This window comes from Rhinopithecus roxellana, chromosome 6 (genome assembly GCF_007565055.1).
Source record: "Rhinopithecus roxellana isolate Shanxi Qingling chromosome 6, ASM756505v1, whole genome shotgun sequence".
Lineage (NCBI taxonomy): Eukaryota > Metazoa > Chordata > Mammalia > Primates > Cercopithecidae > Rhinopithecus > Rhinopithecus roxellana.
This window is the reverse complement of record NC_044554.1, coordinates 153585652-153612063: the sequence shown is the minus strand read 5'-3', so window position 1 is coordinate 153612063 and position 26412 is coordinate 153585652. Positions and strand designations below refer to the sequence as shown.

Here is a 26412-nt window from a genome sequence, read left to right as displayed (position 1 = left end):
CTATTCATTGTTTTATATAAAATTCATCAACTTCATAAGTGAAAAACAACATTTTTGAATTTTAGCTTCCGAGACAAAACACATAGTTTAAGCCTTTAAAAATACATAAAACATTTTCAAGTAAAGGTCTGGCTTGGACAAACATTTTTGTCTCATATATTGTTCCCCATGAGTGGTTGATCATATAAAAAGCTCAGATCTTCCTTAGTTTTACAGTGAAGGCACATCATTGATTGTGTCTGTGGAGACAGAAGGGCCTGTCTGTGGGTGAGGTAGAGTATATGTACACCGTGGTTATTAAATGTGTACTTAAAACATTTTCTCTCAACAGTCTCAATGAATTGGATTTAGCTGTCTATAATTTATCTTCAGTTGTGTAAATAGCTTCATAAGACAAGTAGAAATCAAGAGGAAAAAAAGGAAAATATTCACTAACAATCCCCTTACCCAAACAAATTACATTTTATTGGTTTATTGTCCATGGAATTTTACAGAATTACAGTAGACATTGGTTCAAATCTGAGGACACATTTCCTCACACTGAGACCAGCCTTTTCCCATATATGTGCCATCATTTTACCAGGCCCATGAGATGCCGTTCCATCCAGGTCTTGGCAGTGAGAGCCGTGTATACAGAAAGAGACCTACCCCCATGGGCCGGGAGAGAGGTGAGGAACAAATTCTTCTGGGAAAGTGAAGTAGGAATGGGATTAGAGGTTAGAACCTGGGGCAGCCAAAAATGTTGCTGTGAAGTCTGAGCATAAATACGATGGGTGTGGGTTATTCTGAAATGAAAATTGAAACAACAAAGGGAAACGGCATTGAGGGGAATTCACACGCCGACATTTAGATGCCATTTTAGGGACAAGTTTTATTTGGCTTCTCTTTGGAATTCCAGAGGCTCTCCCCAGTGTAGAGACAGTACTGTGTGTTTAATGCCTGAATGCATTTGCCCAAGATTTCTATAATAAAAGTGGGGAGAAGTATTAAGAAATACAACCTTGAGCCAGGCGCAGTGGGTCATGCTTGTAATCCCAGCACTTTGGGAGGCCGAGGCGGGTGGATCATCTGAGGTCAGGAGTTCAAGACCAGACTGGCCAACATGGTGAGACTCTGTCTATACTAAAAATACAAAAAATTAGCCGGGCATGGTGGTGGGCACCTGTAATCCCAGCTACTTGGGAGGCTGATGATTATTGCTTGAATCTGAGAGGTGGAGGTTGTAGTGAGCTGTAGTGAGCCGAGATTGCACCATTGCACTCCAGCCCGGGCAACAAGAGTGAAACTCCATCTCAAAAAAAAAAAAAAAAAAAAAAAAAAAAAAAGCAACAACCATGACTACTACAAAGAAAAAAGATCACTTTTTCTGTCCTGGTTATTGTGTCTTAGGTATGGCTCATCAAATAATCTCTCAGTCCTTGACATCGAAGGAGGCTGTTTAGGTTTTACATCTGTTCCTCTTTTGTCCCTGTTGGTTCCTATTTCCCAAAACTGTGCCCTTGAGTGTTGGGCTGCAATAACTTTGTGCGTTCACTGTGGGCCTGTTGCTCCTTGAATCTGTTTTTTGCTGTTTAATTCCTGTTTAGAGCAGATAGTGTGTCGACCTCCACCCAGAGCTGGCTGAGTGCTCTCGACAATCGGTTGTGCACAGGTCCCACGATACAGGAAAATGGCATTATTAACATCCAGTGGCAGTGTCATGATCACTTTTCAAGATTATAAGTGCAGCTTGTACTCTTGGATATTATTTTTCCTGTGTTTAGCCTTGAAGAGCTTCTGTGAGGAAGGGAGTTTGCTGAACAAGGTTATGAAAAATATAAGGATAGTTTAATTTTATTAATCTTGGAGGCCTCTTGCATAAATGTTAACTCGAAATTGTGAGGCAGTAAATTTGCTGAAAGAAGAAGATGACAGTTGTTGTGTGGTATAATAAAAAGGACACCACTTTCAAAGCCGGGAGATATAATTTAATTTGCTCTTTTCCACTTAAAAGTGCTGACTTTGGGCCCATGTATTTATTTGTAAAATGACCCCTTCATTTATGGAACAAGCAACTGTATTATGTCTTGTTTACCATCCAGTGACAGGCTGCGTGTGAAAGCATTTTGTAAACTGTAATATTATATACCAATGTAAGGCCATTATTATGTCTTTGTGGTCAAGATGTTTAAAAATTTGTTAGTTTGCATTTCCGCTCAATTTATATCCTGGTCCATCACTTCCATATTTCAGCTATAGAGACCTTGGTTTAATCCTGTTCATCTTGCAGTCTAATTAGAGGCCTGAAATATTTGCTTTATTTAGAATTTGTCACTCTACATTCTAAAGACTGAAGATTCAGTGGTCCTTAAAAGACTAAGATTCTAAGATATTACAGAAATGAATTCTAATTGTCTGTCTTCAGAAAGCCATGGGATTTTGTGTTTTTATCAAGTTGGTTACCATTTTTGGAAACATTGCAGTAAAATTTATTAGTTTTATATCAGTGCTCGTCACAAGATGGCGATGGTATTCCAGTAGGGTAGCCATTAGGTGGATGGGGCTATTTATATCTAAGTTAATTAAAATTAAAGCAAATTAGAAACTTGGTTCCTCCGTTGTGGCAGCCACATTCCAGGTGCTCAGTAGCCAAATATAGAGTGGCTTTGCACAGTGGTGATAATAGAATATGTCTATCCTTACAGCAAGTTCTTTTGGATAATCTTGCTCTAGAAGAAAGGAAATCTAATATCACATTGTTCAGAGGTATCCAGCACTTAAGTTCCATGCAGAATTTTGCCAATTTAGGTTTCCAATCTAAAATAGACATTTTAATGGGCCAATCAGGTTTCCCCATCTATGACCCTTTCTGAAGTTATATTTAGGGTGTTTATGTTTAATATTTTTAAATGCTTGTATCTCTCTATTGGGTTCTATAGGTCCTGTGTGACAGACATGTGTGAATGTCCAGTCCATAAAAACTGTTACTGCGAGTCATTTTTGGCATATACCCGGGCCTGCCAGAGAGACGGCATCAAAGTCCACTGGGAGCCTCAGCAGAATTGTGCAGGTAAGAAAGTCCTAGTGGATCTACCCATCAGAAGTTTACTGCAATGCCCAAGATGGCAATGGAGGTGACTTGTGGATGCTGACATGAATGGCCACGTGCCCCTTTGTCAGAGGAGTATCCCTTCAGTAGGCCAACTGGATTGCTACTTGATAAAATACAGGGACTTCCCACTGGGCAAGGTAGACAGCACTTAAGATAAATGCTTTGTGACAAGCATATTTAAGCAATTTAAAGATTTCCACTGTTGCAAAATCCTCTTGACCTCAAACTCTCAGCTGGATATACTTAGCTCATGGACGGTCATTGCTATGGCTTAGGTTATGTGTGAAGCAAAGGAGATTTGGGACAATGACAGTCATTTAAGGTCTTCAGGATAAACAAGATACTTTTTTTTTTTTTTTTTTTTTAGAGATTGTTATACAAAGCCTAGTAGAATTTTTTTCCCCTCTGAGAGATTTCTATAATAGTTGTTGCCTCAGGCAAGTTAATTAGCTTATTTGATATCTGTAAAATGGACTTCTTTATTCATCCAAGAAATATTTGTTACAAAGTGGCAAGGTACTGGGCACTGTGCTGACACTGGGTACTTTCACGGGTATAAGAGATGAAGCCCCAGCCATTGACGCACTGGCAGCCTAGTGGGAGAAACAAACAAAAACATAACTCTACAATAAAAATAAAAACTTCCAAATTACAGTAAGTATGAGGAAGGAAACGAACAGGGCGGAGTGATAGGAAACCATTGGAGAAGGCTGAGATGGGATGAAGAGGGAGGCTTCTCTACAGATGATATTTTAGCCTCGCCCTGAAGGAGTGAAGGGAGTGAGGGCAAGCATTCTATGCAGAGGAAACATGTTTGATGGCATAAGGTAGGAGAAAAATTATTAGCATGCTCTCAAAGTGGAGAGGAGCCAGTGTGGTTTGAGCCTGGGGTGGGCTAGGGGAAGAGGGGCGCAAGAGGAAGGTGGAATAGGAGCAGGAGCTGAATCACGCAGGACTTGGCAGGGCTTTGAAAGGAGTCTAGCTTTTATTCCAAGAGAAATGGAAGCCTCTGATAGCTTTTAAGCAAGCCTCTTTCTGCTTTCCAAAGATGACCCTGGATACTAGATAGAGAATAGATTGGAAGGGGACAAGATTGAAACCAGGATACTAGGCAGGAAGCTATTGTGATAGTCCTGGTGAAAAACTGATGGTGGCTTGGATTAAGATGGTGGCAGTGCATGTGGAGAGGAAGGGAGAGAGTCTAGATTTTAGAAATTTGCAATTTTAGAATAATACCTGCTATCTAGTTACAAACATTAGTGATATATGCGTGAAGCATCTCAAACAGTGTCCAACTCATAGAAGATGCTCAGTCAAGGGTAGCTGCTGTTGTTATTTAGATTTGAAGGAGAAATGAACTGAATAGTTGTCACCTAGTTCAAGGATTGGCAAATTTTTTTCTTTGAAGGGCCAGATTTACCTGAAATAAAGAGACTGGGATTTTCAGCCTACTACCCTAGTCTTAATAGCCTTAGGTCACATCTCAGAAAAGAAGGCCACTCATGCCATTGCGGACTCCAGAATGTCTACATTGGTTGAAGATAAGAGTGGTCACCTGGTTAACAGAAGCATCAAGAAGAATTGCCTTGAAGCAGTGATTGCAGTGTGCAGACATTGCGTTCACTTAGACTCGTGCGTTATAACCTGTCTGGACATTAGAATCACCCTGGGAGCTTAAAAAATAAACCAGGAACCTAAGCCTGTGCCCTATGCCCTGATGCCTTTCTTTTTTTTTTTTTGAGACGGAGTCTTGCTCTGCCGCCCAGGCTGGAGTGCAGTGGCCGGATCTCAGCTCACTGCAAGCTCCGCCTCCCGGGTTCACGCCATTCTCCTGTCTCAGCCTCCCCAGTAGCTGGGACTACAGGCACCCGCCTCGTCGCCTGGCTAGTTTTTTTTTTTTTTTTTGTATTTTTTTTTAGTAGAGACGGGGTTTCACCGTGTTAGCCAGGATGGTCTCGATCTCCTGACCTCGTGATCCGCCCGTCTCGGCCTCTCAAAGTGCTGGGATTACAGGCTTGAGCCACCGCGCCCGGCCATGATGCCTTTCTTCAACTGGCCTCGTGTACCTTTTAAAACTGCCCAGGTGATTCTGACCTGCAGCCTGTGTTGAAACCCCTGAGTTAACCCCTGTGTTTACTTGGGTAGCTGTGGGGAGGTAGGATGATGGATTTTTGGGAGTTGCTGAAGCTTCCTCAGCTGCCCCTTGGTGCGGTCGCTAGTTTGTGTTTTTTGAAAAGCACCAGAGCCCTTTCACCTTCCTGTGACCTCCATTTTGGTTGTGCCGCCTCCTCTGCAAACCCAAGTCCAATCTTTATATCAGAGTTAATCTTCCACAACAAGTGTGCTGCTCTATCAATGCTGCCCTTCTCAGATAAGTATTGATTCGATAAAAATAATTCACTTGGCTGGGCGCGGTGGCTCAAGCCTGTAATCCCAGCACTTTGGGAGGCCGAGACGGGCGGATCACGAGGTCAGGAGATCGAGACCATCCTGGCTAACACTGGTGAAACCCCGTCTCTACTGAAAAATACAAAAAACTAGCCGGGTGACGTAGCGGGTGCCCATAGTCCCAGCTCCTCGGGAGGCTGAGGCAGGAGAATGGCGTAAACCCGGGAGGCGGAGCTTGCAGTGAGCTGAGATCCGGCCACTGCACTCCAGCCTGGGCGACAGAGCGAGACTCCATCTCAAAATAATAATAATAATAATAATAAATAATAATAATAATAATAAATAATAATAATAATTCACTTAAGGTGTGACTGAGGCTGCTAAAACGTGAGGCAAATGGCTGCCCTCTAACCTAATGCATCAGTGCTGGGTAGAATACGTGAGGGTAAGGTTTTTGAGGAACTGGGTCCTTCCAGCCATCTTGAATACTCCTAGCTCCCTTTATTTTGAATCCCCTTTCCCTTGAATCTACCAGAAAATGAATAAAATAAATGGAGTCAAGCTTGATCCAGCCATCCATCCTGGTCTAATGCAGGGCTCAGCAGAATTCTATAAATTTGATTAGCTGTGGTAGTGCTGTTGTTGGGATCATATTAGATACTGGATATATGATCCTTCTCTCCCTGGCCCAAAGCTATACTTAGCACCATTTCAGTGCACACATTGCATTTGAGGACTACACATTTCAGGTCAGCATCTTCATTTCAGGGACTGAGTCTCTGGAGCTAAAATTACTTTTCTAATGGAGAAGGAATATGGCTCCTGAAATATTCCGTTTACCCCTTCTTAGTGGCACCATCTGGGTGAAATATAACTCCATCAACATTTTACACACACACGTTCTCTCTCTCTCACATACACACACACACACGCACACACACACACATTATGAACTTCCACAGACTGACAGTTGGTACATGAAGAAATAAATTTACACAGATCTGTAGCATCTCTCAGTAGATTCAGTTCAGATTCACGTAGAATAATGAAGACTATAAGAGTCCTCTTTATTCGTTTTTAGCTCCCAGGTCCTTTGACTCATGATAGCACTTAAGGCCACGTAAGACAAAAAAGAGAAATCTTCCAGAGTAAAAAGTTTGGAAGTTGAACATAGAAGAAGTCAGCCAGGCGAGAAACTCTGAATGAACCAGTGACATTTTAAAGTCCAGCCTGGATTTTAACACTGTCATGACTACAGACACAATATGTGCCCACTACCTATGGCACGAGGGACTAATGGAACTCTAATTTAGCATGGGAATTGCTAAATAAAATCGAATATGTTAAGGGCTATAGTGAAAGTATATAAAAGTTTAATAATAATCATTTATATTGCTATTCACCCATTTTAAGCACATCCTTTCCCCCAAGGACTATATTAGTATTTCATGTTATATTTTATCTTGATAATACCCAGAATACTTTATTTGTATGGTAACATTATATTACCCACATTTTACTCATAGGGTCGTTGAGACTTAAAGTAGTTAAGTAATTAGCTGAAAGTCTCAGAGCTGGGAAGCGAGGAAGCTGGGAGTTGAACCCCGGTTAACTGGCATCATTGCCCTGTCCTTAATTATTATGACAACACAGAGACCCATGAGCACTGTGGAAAAAAAATGCATATTTATGTGCTTGTGTTAGTGTCAACTAATTCATCCAAATATGTATCTAAATCTTAGTCACCTTAGTGACTTTCCAATTTCTATTTCTTTGTTCCCTATCACTGGTGTTTGTTACTTGGTACCCTCTGACTCTAAATTTGTTGTGATCTTGTCTGCTGTATCTTACATTGTCATCCTCAGCAGAATGTCTGCCTCCTGCCTATAACTGATACTAATTGTCACTGCACACTAGTAATACATTTTATACATGGAAAAGGTGCTGGAAATGTGGGTGTTTGTGTCTTTCTGTAGCATCATTGATCGTCTGCTGGGCTATGTGAACAGTTTTCTCCCTCCTTGTCTGGCTCTACAAACCCTAGATAGTTCTAGCTCCTTCTGTTCAGCAACTCTGCCCTAATTATATACACTGAGTTATTTCTTGACTGACTGGATGCCTCCTGTAAAAGTTTAAGAGATAAAGTCAGGTACTGTGACGTTCAGCACCCCATAGGGGGATGTGGAGATGGTTGAGTTCTGGAAATCACAGAGCCATGCTGACTGAATGTATTGATAAAGCCGGCACATAATGTTTTTATGTTTCACCTATAGCTGTTTGAATGCCGCTTTGAGAATAAATGCACTCTAACCCTAACCACTTTGGCAGATCCCCATTTTTGTTGTTGTTGTTGTTTGTTTGTTTTTGTTGCTGTTTTTTGTTTTGAGATGGAGTTTCACTCTTTTTGCCCAGGCTGGAGTGCAGTGGCATGATCTCGGCTCACCACAACCTCTGCTTCCCAGGTTAAAGTGATTCTCCTGCCTCAGCCTCCCTGGTAACTGGGATTACAGGCATGTGCCACCACGCCTGGCTAATTTTGTATTTTTAGTAGAGACGGGGTTTCTCCATGTTGGTGAGGCTGGTCTCGAACTCCAGACCTCAGGTCATCCGCCCGCCTCAGCCTCCCGAAGTGCTGGGATTACAGGCGTGAGCCACCACGCCCGGCCGTGTAGTTTTTAAACTATTTAACAAAATAGATCCTTTTAAAATACATATGTGCCAATCAAATCACACCTATGTTTTAAGAAATGATCTTATGCCTTTTACAAGTTTGAAAAAACAACTGAATTTCCAGAGGGTAAATTAGGGCTCAGGTCAGTGTTCATGTTCTAGGATCATCTAAAAGCTCTGCTGAATTGAAGGCAAATCTGATGATGTCACTCCACAGCTTAAAACCCTTCCAAAGCTTCCATTTGCCAAGGCTGATGGGGTCATTTGTGGTCTCTGACCCTGGCTTACTACTCTGCCTCTGTCTCCTACCACCTGCCCTCCTCAAGGTTCATGTCTCCAACCTACCAAACCAAGGATCCACCCTTCCCTGATTAAGCCACAGTACCTTGCTGTTGCCTGCACCCCTCCCTTTGTTCCTGATGTTCTACGTGTCTGGGAAGCTCTTCTTGTCATTGTCTGTCTGACAAGTTTGCTCACTTGATACTTACACAGGATCCATTCTCTCAAGTCTTCCTTGATCTCTACCCAATTCTCAGTGCTGAGCTGATGTCTTTCTCTCTTACTCTTCCCCTGTACTTTGTTCTCATTGTCTGATATGATACATCTTATATTTTGCTAAGAATCTGTTTACACATCACCTTTACCTATTTGTTTGTAAGCCCAACCTCCTATAACTGGAGGACAGAGATGATATCTGATCACATTTTATTCCCCGGGCTTAAGAGAATGCCTGGCACATAGATACTCAGTGGATGTTTACTGATTTAATTGGAATTGAATGGGAGATGGTAGTTTTAGGATGAAGGATAATACGAGAGAGAGAGATCTTTTTTTTTTCCTCGAGTAGTTTTCATTTCCTGCAGTCTACTTTTGACTTGTTGACTGTGAGGGACATACCAGTCCTTAATAGTAGAAAGGTAAGGATGCCTCAGAAGAAGTTGAAAGGTAGAGCTAGAAGAAAAAATTGAGACGTCAGAGAGAGGAAATGACATGGGAGAGTTCATAGCTATAGGATAGTCAGGGAAACACAAAGAATGTGGTGGGAAAGAAGAAATGTTGCTGAGACGTTTTTATACTACAAGGAATCCTTGCAAGACTTAAAGGGGAGCAAGGCCTCTAGAGGGCAAGGTGAGTTGAAAGAGGCATTCTGAAAGCAATGGAGTGGAAAATGAACTCAAAACTGGCCAGATGAAATCCACACTGGGAAAAGGAATGATGGATTGAATGTCATTAATATGAAATCCTCATCCAGGAGGCATGCATTGAGCTGCTCCCCCATGCCTGTCCCTGTGCCAGAACCTTTGGTTACAGAAGATAAGAATCCTGCCCTCAGGAGCCCAGGCCTCAGCGATACACTCTCTTCAACTGCAGGTGCTTGTCACAGTGACCCCCAGAACTTTTAAAATCAATAGCTGCACAGGCACCACTGCAGATTCAGAGCAAAAACCTTTAGGGATGGGCTGAGAAATAAATATTTTTTAAAAGTACCTCAGGGGACTCTTACGAATATCTCTGATTAAGAACTATAGCTGTACTGTAATTGGGGGATTAAAGCAAATAAGAAAATAACTATAACATTAAAAGTACTGTGGGTTGCAGAGGAGAGAAAGCATCTTGGGGGGATATCCAGAAACCTATTTGAAGTGGGGGACATCTGAATTAAGATAAAACTGATTAGACTGGGAAAAAAATCAGAACTAATGGTAATAGATTTCAGAGGTCTCTAACTGGAAGTCAGAGATAAAACTGTAGCAATCGAAGAAGAGAGATAGAAGAGAAAACAATGTCAGGGGGAGATTCCAGGAAGTAATGTGAACATTTAATGCCAGGAAGTGGGAAAAGAAACCCAAGAGAGAGAGGTGTTCTCCGGGAGTCAGCAGAAGAACAAGGAGAGTTCACTGTCATAAGATAAAATGGACACAAAGACCAAATATTTTTCAGAGTGGTCTTGGGAAAATGGGAGTTGCCAAGATGTTAGTGGGTATGGACATTAATGAAAACTTTGGAGGGAACCGCTTCGGTCAAGGGGTGGGTGAGGAGATGAGCTGTCAATGTTAATGAATTGCAGAAGACTAGGCTAAAATGACCGTAAATTATTCCACAAAGTCTGGAGGTGAAAGGAAGGAGAAAATAAATCTGATAGTTTAGGAAATATTTGTTGTTGTTGTTGTTGTTGTTGCTAAATACATAGGGAGAAGATTAATGTGCTACGACAAAGAGTAGGGTAAGTTCTGAAAGCGATGGGGCAGAGAAGAAGAATGGCAAATCCAGGATGGGTGCAAATGAGAAGAGACAGTGGGGGTAAATTAAGGGTGCTCCTGCAGATGACCTAAATCCAACACTGAAAGAGGATGAATGCTTTGGGATGGGGAAGTGCTCCAGTAGGGCTTGAGGTAGAAGAGGATGTGAAATAATAGGACCTAATTCTCTTTGGAAATAGTTTTCTTCTCAGTTGCTAAAAAGGAATGTGTCTCTGAGTGACTGAAGCATGAATGTAGAGTTTGTTTGCAGGATCAAATCTCAATCTTGGCTGCTCATTAGCATCACCAGTGTGGGGCAGGGTCAAAGGAAAGGATGAGTGTTCTGTTTTTTTTCTTAAATTACTGATATCCTGATCCCACCTTGAGGGGTTCTAATGTAATTGATCTGGGGTGAAGTCTGGGCATCAGGAAGTTTCCCAGGTGATCCTAACTTCCAGTTGTGACCACCATTAGTCTACCGAAGCATATTGTGTGTAAATATGATATTCAGCTTGGATGTTTCCAAATCATTAAGCAAATGTAATGTATAGGGTTTTCTGTTAGTCACTGAGAAGAGAAAAAAAGAGGACTTTGAAGGGATCAGTGAAAAGTCAAAAGATGATCAGAGAAGCCTAAATTGAGAGACTCAAAGGAAGGGTTATGTCAATCCACCCACTCACTCATCCATGTATCCATCTACTCAATTTCTCAATAGTCCTCTGAGTATCTACTAAATGTTAAACACCATACCCCTGCAGAAGGTAAAGAAACAGAACAGCGTTCCCCTATAGTAGCCTATATTTGAGTTGGTGTGTGTATGTAGAGAGAAAGAAAGAGAACAAGTATGAGAGGATGAAACTGATGACTACAATTTCATGTTGTAAATGCAGTGATGCGATAAGCAGCAGGTGCTCTTCTTATCAGTCAAGGAACATCCATCCCATCCACACAGAAGAGGTGGGTATTCAGTTGAAAACGTTGGGAACTCAGTTCAGAAGAGTGGAAGATGAGGTGAATGGTGGTGACATTCACCAAGCCAGATAATGGCACCAGATCAAGGCACTGGAGTCCACCATGCATGAGGGAGCCCATTGATGTCATCTGTAGAGACATCTGTGCAAGGGCACAGACCACAGAACAGTGTAAAGAGGGGGAGAGTACAGATCCTTAGGCGCAAATGGAAAATTCCAATTCCCTCTCTGTTGTGGTTATATCTGTTTCATAACAGCTTTATTTAGTGAGTATTTATTGCTGACTTCCATATCTAATGCTCTCCAAGGGCCAGAAAATGTGTAAGCTAGAGACGTAGTGAGGGACCAGACAAAAACTCCACCCTCAGGGAGCTTCCATTGTAGTGTTGGAAGACAGAGTAAATATGAAATGATGTCAGGTAGTAGTATGTGTAAAGAAGAAATAAATGGGGAAAAGAGGTAGTGAATATGAAAATGTTATTTTGAATAGGAAGTTACCTTTGAGAAGGCACCTCAGAAAGCTGAGTGTAAGCTAGGTGTAGGAATCAATAAGGCATAGATTACATGGGATGTTTCAATATCAGTGACTAGGAATTAGCTGCTACTAACTCATCCCTCTGCTGGTGTATCAGACAGCAGCCATATCATTTACCTCTATCCCCAAAGTATCTCGTATAGGGACTTTGTTCAGAGCAGGTGTTTACTAAGAGTCAGTGGTTTAGTTAACAGTTGAAGCAGGGATAAATAAATAATATACCAGTGCTTCATATGTATCTATACAGAAAAATGTTCATTATCGAGCCACATAGTTTACAGTTGGTTTTATTTAGATGTGTTGTTTCATACAACTCGGTTTTTGAATAGTAAGAGCCAATGAGAGGCTGTTGATTACTCCCTGGAAAGAATGTGCTCTCTCATTTTTTTTTTTTTTTTTTTTGAGACGAAGTCTCGCTCTGTCGCCCAGGTTGGAGTGCAGTGACCGGATCTCAGCTCACTGCAAGCTCCGCCTCCCGGGTTTACGCCATTCTCCTGCCTCAGCCTCCCGTGTAGCTGGGACTACAGGCGCCCGCCACCTCGCCTGGCTAGTTTTCTTCGTATTTTTAGTAGAGACGGGGTTTCACCGCATTAGCCAGGATGGTCTCGATCTCCTGACCTCGTGATCCGCCCGTCTCGGCCTCCCAAAGTGCTGGGATTACAGGCTTGAGCCACCGCGCCCGGCCTCTCATTTGTTTTTAACCAGTGCAATGGATATTTGAGAAGCCTTCATAGAATTTATTTTATGGTGCTTATTAACTTTCTTTTACTTAAATATCATCAAAGATCAACATTTGGTGGCAACTCTAAATGCATAACTTGAGAGACTCAAAGTGAGGCCCGTTTGCTGACAAACCAGTTCTATCCTTAGATTTTACAATTACACGATTCCTCACCAGGTATGATTCTGCAGGCAGCATAAACGATAGAGGCGTTGAAGCTGAGAATGTCTTCCATTGTTTTCACTTTTGTTTAAAGGAACTTTAAATGAAGACTGAATTGCTCTTGGTGCTCTTGGAGGGTCCCTGCTCTTTGTTTAAAGCAACTTTAAATGAAGATTCAATCGCTCTTGGTGCTCTTGGAGGGTCCCTGCTCCAAATTTCTACTTGTGTCAACATTCCTATTCTTGAGAAATGAGGGGTGGCCCCTTCGACTGTCACTGGATGTAACTCACATGGAAAAGGCTGTGTGTCACAGAACTTCCCGAATGTTTGCATTATTTTTTTTCTGACAAGTCTAGTCATGAATTTTCAGGATCTCTCAGAATTTTGTCAAAATCACTTTGCCTCTAAGTCAATAAAGATAGTAAATTGGCTGTGACATGGCAACGTCATCGTTTTTATATTGTCTGGACCCAGCCAGCCGTTGTCCTCCCTGCAGTCACACATCTGACGTTTCTCTATTTGGCTTAACACAATCTTGCTTCAACACGCCTTAAATTTACTAATTTAACACACGATAACATTGATTAAAATATGTCACACATTCCCAATATCCTTGGTAGGTTTTTTCTCTGTAGGTAATTTCATATATTTGAATATTGATGTAGTTGCACAAAATATTCCTATTCATCACAGCTCAATAGCTGAAAGGACTATTTGCAGCAGATGTTTTATACTATTTAATTATTTGTACAATAACTAAATAACCTTAAAGATTTTCCTATAGCCTTACACGTTTATAGTTTATCTTATCTAAGAATAAGATAAATTCTTATTCAGATCTACCTGTTTGTTTTTATAGATGTAGCTGATTCCCAGAGTGTTTGAGGAATGTTGGGTGTTTATCATTCTCTTGTTAAAATGCAAATCTGAGCCTGAGCTATGGAAAGGTCTATGCAGTGACATGAGCCTGCAGAAATGGCATCTGGCTGAGGGTGAATTAATGGGGCCTTTCTCCATGTCATGGCTTTGTCTCCTTCTCTTTTTCAGCCACCCAGTGTAAGCATGGTGCTGTGTATGATACCTGTGGCCCAGGATGTATCAAGACCTGTGACAACTGGAATGAAATTGGTCCATGCAACAAGCCATGCATTGCCGGGTGCCACTGTCCAGCAAACTTGGTCCTTCATAAGGGAAGGTGCATCAAGCCAGTCCTTTGTCCCCAGCGGTGACCTTTGTTTCCATCCTTAAGACTTTGAAACCTGGTGACTTTGACACTGAAGCATAAGAGCCAATGAAGGACTGAAATATTTGTGTGCCAGATTCTGTAAACACACACACACAGAGTATATATGTGTATATATATAGATATATTCAAAAACATTTCATCATTTATATAAACTATAGGAGGATTATTATATGTATATTTTTTGCTATAAGACATGTATTGTTTCTAGGATCCTAACCTGTAAGCCATTGAACATGTTGTATAAATACACCTGGTGTTTTTAATTTAATAAGGTGGCATGCAGATACATTGGATAGTGTTAACATCACATACATTTGTCATTTTTAAGGAAGTTTTCTAAGAACCCTCAATTGCCTGCCTGTATTAATTTCAGTTTTGAGTCAGGATTTGTAATTGAGTGGGAAATGTGTTTCTCTGGAGAAGGGCACATTTATCTAGGGGCATTTCAGGTTTCCAAAGAAAGGAATGTATTCCTGGGAAAGACAGCAGGAGATTGGTGACTGGCCCTAATGGTGCATGAAAAGTGAGGGATAGGCTGTTAGAATGTATTAGGTCGTGGGCTAATATTATTTCCAAAATTGATTGGCTGGTTGGCAAGAAATATATATATTTGTCACTAGGGCATAACCAAAGAATCAAGTGATTTCTTGCCATCCTTGCATAGTCCTCAAGTCATCTAATCATCTGTGTATGTATGATGGATGTGACCATTTATATGTCATGTGTTGAGATTAAAGAGTGTCTGGATGACATGTTAATTTTATTGAGCATGAGAAGGTATTTGAAGAAACTGTTGCACAACATATGATGAAATTTTGATTTCTCTGAATCTCAGAGTAATTTAAGGATGGGCAAATCCAATGAGTTGATGTAACCCATCTACATTTTGTGGCTATTTCATGTATAAAATGAAAGGCTTTAGTTATCTCTAGAGGAGTCCCATCCAGCACTATTTGACGACTATTAATATGTTATAATTGTTAGGCAGTGGAAAAGCCTTTATTGACGAATTGATTTAACCTCAGTCCAAAGAACAGTCTCTATACTTGCTCTCATTTACTGATAAGCTGCTACTAGTTACCATTTGATTGTCTTGACTTTCTTTCATCTTCAGTTGAATTGGTGAAAACATCAACAAAAGCAAAACCCACTGTATCTTAAAATAAAATGTTCTGCATTGTAGTCAATAAAGAGCTTAAGATGTAAAACAATGCATTTTCTCTCTCCAGATGTCCTGTGTTATACTTTATAAATTAGTTGCATCAACTTCAGATTTATCAAATTTTAACAGTTTTATTTAGTTATAATTTTTGTATCTTACAACAGTATATATAAAGACTATTATTAATAGACAAAAGCTAACCCACTTTTTTGACAAGCCAGCATGTTGCCACTGCTTGTCAAAGACATTTATGTTTCTTTTACATTCATGACAGCTAAAGTATTTGATTTGTTTTCCTAAGACCACCAGAGCAGGCACAAAAGAACCAGTGACTAGGCAAGTGTGGGAGCAAAACTGCAAGTTTATTTTGGTCACCTAGCTTCAGGGGAAGAAGGTAGGGTAGGGAGAGGTCTGTCGGCCTCCGGCAAATGAGGCCCACAGAGTGGCCCGTGGAGCTCTCAGACGGAGTTCCGACAGTCCCGACCACAGTGGGGAAGCTGGGAAGTCCGTGCGTGGCATTCGTCCGGAGCGGCTTTTCTAGGAGTGGGAGGGCGATAGGCGGGGCACAGGTGTGTCAGGGGGCGTTCCGCAGGTGCGACCAGGTAAATCTTGGTCTCTTCGGATTGACATCACCTGGCACATGCCTAGTTGGTCTGCACCTTCCCGGGTGGCCGGCTGCATTTTCGCGCGTGCGGGAAAAGTTGGGGGATGAAGAACCCAGAAGTGCACCATCTTGCCTCCGTTCATCCAAACAGTCCAAACTTTTATTGATAATAGTGATAAAGGGGCACCGTGGTCTGTCTGGCTACTTCCTGCTGTTAAGGGGCGCTGTTAAGGTCGGGGCCCATGGTTGGCATTTGGACGTACGGATGAAGAATAAAATAAGGCACAGTATTAGTATAGGAATGAGGTATGGAAGCATTTGTTGGAATATGGGCAAAACCCAGAAGGAAGGTCCTGGCAAGGTTGGGGTATTAAGGTTCTGTATCTCAGTTTTTTATTTTATTGAGGGATTGAATGTTAGTGTCTACTAGGCCTGACTTGCTAACATAATAGCAGCACTCTTCTCCAAGGAAGAGACAAGTGCCTCCTTTTTCAGCTGTAAACAAGCCTAGGGCTCGCCTGTTTTGGGCAGCTACTTGGGCTATTGAGGTAGTTCGGTGCTGCAGGGAGGCCAGGCTTTCAGCTGATTCCAATAACTAGAGGGAGGAAAACAGCCCGTTTTTGACGGAAGTGGCGTAGTGGCACGGAAAGTTGCTGGAAAAGCTCTGCTACTTCTGCCTGGCTGTATAAAGTTAGACTGGGGACCAAGGACATGGGGACATAGAGGGATCAGTTAATGGCTGTATGGTTAAGAGTTTTAGAGAGAGACCAGTTGCACCAGAAATAGCCTCCAATGGGGGCTGTTTGGCCTCCATTGGGTGCCTGAGTATGATTACCTCAGGATGAATTTGGAGTTGAATAATGGAAAGGAAGGATTGGGCTATTTGGATTTTGGTATAGTGGCGCCTGGAGTGTGAGTGAATTGTGGGATGTTTGACCAGTTGTGTTGAAGGCCCTGGGCAGGGGGCTGCCACTAGGTGGGGGCCTTCTAAAGCCTCACAGAGGAAGCAGTGGGAGAGATTGGTTATATTCACAGTGTAGGTTAAGTTTAGCCTTTGGCGGATAAGTGTGAGCCATGAGAAAGGGGTCTCTATTGTGCGGAGAGAAGTTTGATAACCTTAAGGAAGACAACTGGCAGAACTATGTACTACTGAGTGTGTTCGGCTGTCTTGTGGCCAAGTTTCAGTGATGAGAAAAAAATTGCCATACAGTAGGCGGACTAGCAAAGGTCTGAGTATATGAGTGAAACAGCAATATAAGTATAAAATGAGACTTCATTTTCAGTGTAGTCACGGAGTGTCCCTTGCCACTGGAGATGTTCGATGAAGGTTAGGAGACGGGAGAACCACTGCTCTGGACTATTGTCTGGAGGTAGATATGGGTCTGGGGTTATGTATTGAAAGTCTGATAGGTTTATGTAGAGAATGGTGAGAAAGCGAGCTAAGTGCCAGGGATCAAGGAGCATGAACTAGTTAAGAAAGTTTTGTAAGTTTGAGGCGAGTGGGGGAAAGTTGAACTGATGTCCACTGATTGTTCCCAGTGGGGGCCCTTTTTAGCTGGGAAATATGAATCCAATGCGTGTGTCCTAGGAGTTTTGCTGCTGTATGTGTAGACAGGAGGACAATGTATGGGCCTTTCCACCTGGGCTGTAAGTCTTTGGCTTGGATATCTTTTATGTATACTTGGTCTCCGGGACTGAGGGAGAGATGTGGGTTGTAGGCGTCTGTTGGAGGAGGGTGTGCTAACTCAGCGTGTTGTCTTAGGAGTTGTCTGAGAAGAGTGAGATATGGGAGGTAGTTCGCCAAAGGGGCTGGCAGGGAAGGTATTTGTTGGAGGGTTAGGGGCCGTCCGTAGACTAATTCGAACGGACTGAGGCCTGTTGGGCTTCGAGGTGCTGCCCGCAGCCGGGTCAGGGCTAAGGGAAGGAGAGTTACCCACGACTGCCGGGTTTCGATTGAGAGTTTGGTGAGCTGCTGTTTGATGAGTCCGTTAGCCTTTTCTACCTTACCAGAAGACTGAGACCTATAAGGGATGTGGAGTTTCCAGGTGATGTGTAGGAGGGCTGCCACCTGTTGGACTACCTTAGAGATGAATGCTGGACCATTGTCAGATTAAAGAGTGACCGGGAGGCCAAACCTAGGGATAATATGTTCAGTGAGTATAGAGGCAACAATGTTAGCAGTTTCTCCTGTGGTAGGATAGGCCTCGATCCACCCTGAAAAGGTGTCCACAAGGGTTAAGAGGTATTTGAATTTTTTATGTCTTGGCATATGTGTGAAATCAATTTGCCAATCTTCACCTGGTTGGTGTCCTCTGAGTTGATGGCTGGGATGGGGATTACGCAATGCGCCTTGAGGATTTGCCTTTAGGCAGGTAGAGCACTGCTGGTTGATTGTAAGTAAGTGTTTTTGTAGTGTTGGACAGTGGAGGAGGGGATTTAGGAAATCATATAAGGCTTTGGGTCCTATATGTAAAGAATTATGTATGTCTGTTAGAATGGTATGGAGTTGTGTTTCAGGAATAACTAGTTTGTTATCAATATATATCCAGTCACCTGTAGTTAGTTTGGCTGTTGGATTTTGTAATAGCTTAGCCTTTTCTTCCTGAGTGTAATTAGGGGCATACTGGGGGGAGAGAAAACAGGCAGAAGGAGGCTTAGGGGTGGAAAATCCGGCGGCTGACTTGGCAGTGACGTCAGCGAAATTGTTGCCAGCTGCTACTGGGTTAGATGAAGTTTGGTGCCCTTTACAATGTATAATGGCTACCTTGGAAGGTGCCGACAGTGCATCTAGTAGTTTGAATATTTGGTTTTTGTTAATAATAGGGGTACCGCCGGTGGTTAAAAACCCTCTCTCTTTCCAGATGACTGAATGGGTGTGTGCGATTAGAAAAGCATATTTAGACTCTGTGTATATGTTTACTGTTTTTCCTTTTGATAGTAGGAGTGCCTTGGTTAGTGCAGTGAGTTCTGCCTGCTGTGATGTGGTCCCTTGTGGTAGGGGTTTTGCCTCTAAAACTGTGGAAGAGGTAACTACTGCATATCCTGCCTGTCTGTTTCCTTGAGGGTTGATAAAGGAGCTGCCATCCACAAATAGGGTTAGTTGTGCATTCTGAAGGGGCTGGTCATGCAAGTGTAGGTGGCTGGGGGGTTGAGCCTCCAGAACCTCAGGACAAGAATGTTTAGTATGGGGTGGTTTAAGAGAGTCTGGCAGTAAAGTGGCTGGATTTAGAGAGGAGCAAACTTCTAAAGTAACAGTGGGGTCTTCTATGAATAAGAGATGGAAAAGTTGGAGCCGGGATGGAGTTAAGTGGCTAATACTTTTATGAGAGATGAGATCCTGAAGACGGTGTGTGGAGAGGACTGTTAGATTACTGCCTAATGAGCTTTTTTGCTTCCTGGGTCAGGCAGGCTGCCGCTGCTAGCGCACGCAGACAGGGTTGCCAGCCTTGTACAGTTGGGTCTAGCTGTTTGGATAGATAGGCCACAGGACGGTGGGTGTTACCGACAGGCTGGGCTAAGAGACCAACTGCTACTTTCTGCCTTTCATCTGTAAAGAGTTGGAAGGGACGCTGGAAATCAGGCAGTGAGAGAGTGGGTTGTGAGAGAAGGCAAGCTTTTAAGCGGGTGAAATGAGTCGAGATTAACTTGGGGTTGGACAAAGGCCCACGTGGGGTTTCTTTAACTGCGGTGTATAAAGGTTTGGCTAGGATTCCAAAATTGGGGATCCAATGTCTGAAGAAACCTATTAGACCTAGGAAAGATTGAATTTCTTTTGCATCTTGAGGGGGAAGAAGGTTACGTACCAGGGCCATGCGGTCGGTAGTTAGTGACCGGGTTGTTGGGGTGATTTCAGTTCCTAAGTATATGACGGTTTGGCAAGAAATTTGGGCCTTGTGTTTAGATACTCTATAACCTAATGAGCCTAAATGGTTGAGGAGAGTTGCAGTGTCTAGAAGAGAGTCTTGTTTGGTAGGGCTACAGATTAGGAGATCATCTACATACTGCAGAACTTTGCTATTAGTGAGAGGGCAGGAGGCAAAGTCTTTTGCTAAGGCCTGACCAAAGAAATGGGGGCCGTCCCGGAACCCTTGTGGGAGGACTGTCCACGTCAGTTGAGTGGAGGTATGTGTGTCTGGGTCCTCCCATGTGAAAGCAAAAAGGAACTGGCAGTCTGTGTGTAGGGGTATGGTAAAGAAAGCATCCTTAAGGTCTAGCACAGTAAAATAAGTAGAATTGGTGGGGATATGGGACAGAAGGGTGTAAGGGTTGGGAACTACAGGGTGTGTGGGACGGGTGGCTTCATTGACTAGCCGAAGATCCTGTACTAACCTATACATTCCATCTGCCTTTTTAACTGGAAGTATTGGAGTGTTACAGGGGGAATGTGTGCAGACAAGAATATGTTGGCTAAGTAGTCGCGTGATAATTGGCTTTAAACCTTGTAGATGTGTCGGAGAGAGAGAGAATTGGGGGCGGTTTGGGAAACGAGTGGGATCTTTGAGCTTGATGAGAACTGGTGGGTGGTGGGCAGCTATGACCGGGGTGGAAGTGTCCCACACTTGAGGGTGTACAGAAATAGGGAAGATGGGGGGTGGGGGCGACATAGGAGGAGCATGTGTGCTTGCACAAAGCATGAGCAACAGGTCATGAGGGGGTTGAAGGGGAGTGGATGGGTTGGTGGGAATGTATATGGAGGCCTTTAAGGTGCTTAGGATGTCTCGGCCTAGTAAGGGGGTAGGGCATGAGGGTATAATGAGGAACGAGTGTGCAAAGTAGTTGTTGGCCAGGCAGCAACTGAGGAGTGGAGTTTTTCGTGGGATGGATGGCTTTCCGTCTACTCCTACTACAGAGATATTGGATGGAAGGCTAGGTCCAGAGAAGGATGGCAAAACAGAATAGGTAGCCCCACTATCTATTAAAAAATTAATTGTCTTACCCGCTACCAGGAGAGTTACCCGCGGCTCGGTGAGGGTGATGGGGGTCCCCGAGTCTCGGCACCTTCAGTTGTAGTTGTCGTCCAGATGTAGGAGCTGGAAGGAGCTCCCAGGATCCTGGGAAAGGGGGTCACGTGGAGACGCAGCACCTGTTTTCAGGGTGGGGCAATCAGACTTCCAGTGTCCTCCCTGCTGGCAAGCAGGGCAGGGGGCTGCTGGTGGACGAGGGTTAGGACATTCATTGGCCCAATGTCCTGATGCCTTGCACTTATAGCAAGGCTGCGTTGGGGCTCGGGGACCTTGCGGACACCTGTTGGCATAGTGTCCTGCCTTGCCGCACTTATAGCAGGCTCCTTTCGTGGCCTTGGAGTCTGTGGGGTGTGTGCTCTCTGGTCTGGGGTTACAACTGGGCTGTAAAGCTGCTGCTAGGAGCTGGGCCTTCTGTTTGAGGCGTGCCTGTCGCACTGCCTCAGCCGTCTCCTCTCTGGAGTTATAGACCTTAAAGACTAATTTAACCAGGTCTTGTATTGGTGCCTGAGGACCATCCTCTACCTTCTGAAGTTTCTTACGAATGTCAGGAGCTGATTGAGAAATGAAATAAGACGCCAAAATGGTGACCCCTGTGGGGGAGGCCGGATCTAACCGGGTATACTGGGTTAGAACCTCAGTCAGCCTATTTAAGAATGCGGCTGGATTTTCTTCTGGATTTTGAATAATTTCTTTTAATTTGTTAAAATTTACAGTTTTGTTTGAGGCGGCTTGCATACCAGCCAACAAACACTGAACCATTATGTCTCGCCTACGGCGCCCAGGCTGGTTTGCTTGGTAGTTCCAGTCTGGGTCTGCCGAGGGGACTGCTTGCTCCCCTAGTGGGATGGCGGCGTCAGTTAAATGTAGTTGGTTGGCGTGCTGCCTGGTGGCCGCTAGGATGCGCTCTTGCTCCTCAGGGTTTAGGGTGGAGGTTAGGATAACCTGGAGGTCATGCCAAATTAAGTCATAGGCCTGACAAAGGTATCTAAATTCCTTTATGTAGATGGTGGGATTCGCTGAGAAATCCCCTAAAAGCTTCTCAATTTTGGAAAGATTGGCCAATGAAAAAGGGACATGTACTCTGACTACCCCCTCCGCCCCAGCCACCTCTCGCAAAGGCGCTAACACTGTAGGAGGGTGTGGGGCAGGAGTGGAGGCATCAGCAGGGCACTTAGAGCGGGTGTGTGCAGAGATAGGAGACTAAAGACAGCCAGCTGGGGGCCCCGAAGGAAGCACGGGACTGAGTGGATTACTAGTAGGTAAGGAAGAGGAAGGAGGAGTCCGGGCGGAGGGAGGAGAAGTATAGGGCGGAAGTGAGGGAAACCCTAGATCCTCCGGCTGAACAGAAAGGAATGAAGACTCCTCTTTTTCGGGTTCCTGTGAGCCGGCGTCCTTGGCTAGCACAACTTGGGCCGAAGAGCACCGGCTACACAGGTTGGGACGAGAGCGTAAGGCCCAAAAGCCTTGTATGTACATAATTTCAGACCACTTGCCTAACTGCTGGCAGAAATTGCTGAGGTCGGTCAGAACATTGCGATCTAGGGTGCCCTCTGGTGGCCACTGAGACTGCTTGTCTAGTTTGTATCAGGGCCACGCCACAGTGGAAAGGAAAATTAACCGCTTCCTCCTAAGGTCTTGTTCGAGCTGTAAGGTTTTTAAATTGGCTAGGAGGCACCCCAAGGGGGTGCTCTTTGGAAATCTGGATTGGGGGTTTCCCATTTGTTTCCTCTTTACCGACACAATGGACACAATGGAAAGGGAAATGGATCCCTGCCTGGCTTCAAAGCGTCCTTTGGAACCAGCAGAGACAGACTGGAGGCTCTTGAAGCCAAAGTGGAGATTACCTTCAGGCGGACGTCTCCGTCCTGAACAGGTCTTCCGAGCCACGTGGTGGCTCCAAATGGACCTCGGACATGCTCAGGATTTTGGCCGAGGGAGGTAAAGAGGAGACAAGGGCACTTAGCCCAGAGAGGCCGTGAGAGTGAGGGAAGCGGGTCTCAGGTCCTGGTCCGTCTGCGGTGTGGAACGAGGAGGAGGAGGAGGCTCCCCAGACCCTAGGGGCACTGAGAAGGGGTCTCCTCCCGGGTTCAGCACCAACTGATTTGTTTTTCTAAGACCACCAGAGTGGGCACAAAAGAACCAGCGACTAGGCAAGTGTGGGAGCAAAACTGCAAGTTTATTTTGGTCACCTAGCTTCAGGGGAAGAAGGTGGGTAGGGAGAGGTCTGTCGGCCTCCGGCAAATGAGGCCCACAGAGTGGCCCGTGGAGCTCTCGGATGGAGTTCCGACAGTCCTGACCGCAGTGGGGAAGCTGGGAAGTCCGTGCGTGGCATTCGTCCGGAGCGGCTTTTCTTGGAGCGGGAGGGTGATAGGCGGGGCACGGGCTTGTCGGGGGATGTTCCGCAGGTGCGACCAGGTAAATCTTGGTCTCTTCGGATTGACATCACCTGGCGCATGCCTAGTTGGTCTGCACCTTCCCGGGTGGCCGGCTGCATTTTCGCGCGCACGGGAAAAGTTGGCGGGGGGGGGGATGAAGAACCCGGAAGTGCACCATCTTGCCTCCGTTCATCCAAACAATATTAACTTGAAATTTTTTAAAATTTCGTCTGGAATATCCCTAGTTGTTTGAGTAAACTGAATAAAGTGCAGGGCGTAATAGTGACTGGCTGGGGGCACTGCACCTTTGGTTTTTTTTCACTGCTGTATTTGGATGCTATCTGCAGCCCGAGGTAGTCAGGTTATTGTTTCAGTGCTGCCTTTGGAAAGAAGACTTTGACTTAGGTGCTTTGTGATCTAAGTGTGGTTTGTGACTTTGTCCACATTATTTAAGAGTTTGGGGGCCTCACTTTTGCTTATCTGTAACACAAAGAGGCCATGTAGTATGGTGAGCAGTGTTGAGAATCAGGAAAACTAGACGCCTGTCAGTAATAGGCTAGCAGACTTTGGGCAGTAATGGGAGGCACTAAGGGCTTGCAAACACTTTCCTACTTGTAATCTCATTGATTCCCTGCTCTGCCCTGACAGGAGGGGTAGGGAAAATCAGTTGATGTTGCCTGGTGGTTCCTACCTTCTGTAAAGCGAACAGATTCCTTAAGAATCTTTCAGTTCACTGTAGGTTCTCCTCTGTGAAAGAGGGCAGCATAAGGGAAATGATGCAGAAGGGAGAATTGTGGATGGTTATTTACAGTTCATGATTCAGCCAAGGACTGAGTTACTCTCCCCGTAAGGCTAACTGGCCTCTTTCCCAACACTTAATCATGGCAGCCAGGGTGGATGAATGATGAAAGCTCTTCTGCATGAGCCCATTTCATCATTTTGGGTGGGCTGGTTACAAGTTTGTGTGGCATTCCTTTATCTGGGGAGTAGCTTAATCTCTGTACATTTTTCTCATTTCTAATTGAAGAAGAAAGGGAGAGCAGAGAGGACAGAAAATTATTTGGGTCTACTAATACAAAGAGGCATCTCTCTGATGGGAGAGGGTGAGGAAATCAGCTGAATGGTTGGCCTGTATATTCTTTTTTAGGCCACAGGCTACAGCTGAGCAATGGCTTAGTCTAATGATGGAGCACAATGAGGATTTACCAAGTGCTTCAATGAGAGCAGTCCTGTTTTATTCACATGGGATGTTTTCAATGCATTCTTAAACTAAGCTCTTGCAGAGTGAGATGACTTGAAATAAAAATGTTCTATGAATATTGAATTTGATGAGAAACAAGTACCCTCGATGAAGAACAAGCATAATTATGATTCTAATTGCCCATCATTGGTATTCAGTAAAAGTAAGTTCTTTCTTCTCTTCTTCTGTAAATAGGAATATTTGAGGGTCCTGACCTAGAAGTTTTTAGCTGGGAAGAAAAAATGTCTCTTTGGCATTGATAAGAGCAATTTTCGTTAAAACTGTGGTACACTAAGAATCACTAACTCTTCAGGTTAGAGGCCTTACTCATCTTAACTCTTTGACTGCTTCCTGACCATGAGACCATCCTGTAAGAGGGCATCTTTTGATAAGAACAAGAAAGACCCAGGAGGCTGACTCTTCTCCCAGCTTTCACTGAAACACGGATAAACCATTTCAATTGGAAAACTCTTCCTTGTTATGAAACAGTTCAGACATACAAAAAGGCATAGAGAATAATGTTGCACATACTCATGAATCCATTACCCTAATTAAGAAACATAACCTGGTAAGTAGTCAATAAATTTTGCTTGAATCAATAAATAAAACCTGATAAATGCTAAGTCTCATGGTTGCAACAGCTGTTTCTGGATTTGTTCAGTTTGAACCTGATTGCATTTCTCTTCACTTTGCCACTCTTTTGTCATTCACATTCATTTGGATCTGACAAGTAACAAGGACATGAGCTGGAAAGCTCTTGGAGTGGGAGGAGGAGACTGCCTTCAGGGATAGGCGCCAAGATATTTTAATTAGCGATCTCCTCCAAACATAACTCTCAGGAGCAAGCAAAAATAATCTCTGATTCTACATCCTGGAGTACAAGCCTTTGCAAAACTTGAGATTTTAATTCTGAAAAATGACAAGTTTCAAGTGGGCCAGAAGGAAACTATAGGGAAAAGGAGCAAATGCTGATGATTATTCTGACACTAAGTTAAGAACCTGGACATTCATTTCGTTAAGGGGCTGTTTCTGACTTTAGAGTCATGTTGCTACACTGGGTTTATTTAAACCAGTTGAATGACACGAACATGCATCAGATCCATTTTTATTGTGGTTCCCTTTCAGATAATTTGAGCAAGCTAGCTTGGAAAAGGTCAATGTGGTGGAAAAGGATGAGAAATTTATATTTAGAGAAACTTGAAAAGTAGGAGGTTGTTTCAGGTAGGGGGAGAGTAAATCCCCTGGTAACAAACAGCTGCATGCCTGGGGCTGCACCATAAAAGGTACAGGCTGAAGGGCAAGGGTGAAGCTTATGGGTGTGAGATGTGGCTGGGAGGTGGGAGTAGAGTCCTAGGGGGTTGGGGTCTTAGCTCCTTGTCATGTCACCTGACTAGGTCGCATCTAGGTGCTAGGTGTCACATCTGGGGAAATCTTAGGTCCTGTCCAACTGCCTTGAGAGTGGAGGAGGTGCCAAAATCTCCATCACACATTCTCCACATGGCTCCCTGGTGGGCTGAAGCACCAGATGGGTAGATCTGCTCGAGCTATGGGTGGTGTTAAGCAATAGAGTGATGTGACCAGCCAGGCCTTTGTTTCAGTGAGATCAGTGACAGTGCAGTGAAGGTGGATTTCCAGTCAAAAGACCAGGTGGGAGTCCCCTGAGACAGTCCAGGTGAGAGATGATAAGCCCCAACACCACGAGGTAGGAAGTAAAAAGGGGAGAAGTTTGTGACAGATTGGATGATGGATAGGCCAGTCTCTGGCTTGAGTAACTGGGTGATGATGATGGTGCCAATTTCCCACAGAAGGAGCACTGATGAGGGAATATATCTACAAGAATTTCTACTGTCAATCAAAGTGTTTTCTGCTAAGCTATATCTGCTTTAATTCAACAGACATTCTGAACACTAGGTTTAAGACGTGGTCCTTCCTCAGACAATCACAGTGCAGGATGAATGGCTTGTGATGAACCAGAGGGCCATACCACTGGCCATGAGAGCCTCAGGAAGTCCCATTTGAGTTTTTCTCTTTGGGAGAGTGTCA

General features: G+C 43.9%; 1 protein-coding gene across 1 annotated transcript in view; it reads left to right on the top strand.

Moving 5' to 3' along the window:
• Positions 1 to 15239, top strand: part of BMPER (BMP binding endothelial regulator) — a 252570-nt gene extending 237331 nt beyond the window's left edge. Inside the window, exons 14-15 of the mRNA XM_010357797.2 lie at positions 2919 to 3049; positions 13826 to 15239. Of these exons, the coding sequence (XP_010356099.1) occupies positions 2919 to 3049; positions 13826 to 14007 (313 nt within the window). The 3' untranslated portion in view covers positions 14008 to 15239. The remainder of the gene's footprint in view (positions 1 to 2918; positions 3050 to 13825) is intronic.
• Positions 15240 to 26412: the final 11173 nt, after the last annotated feature.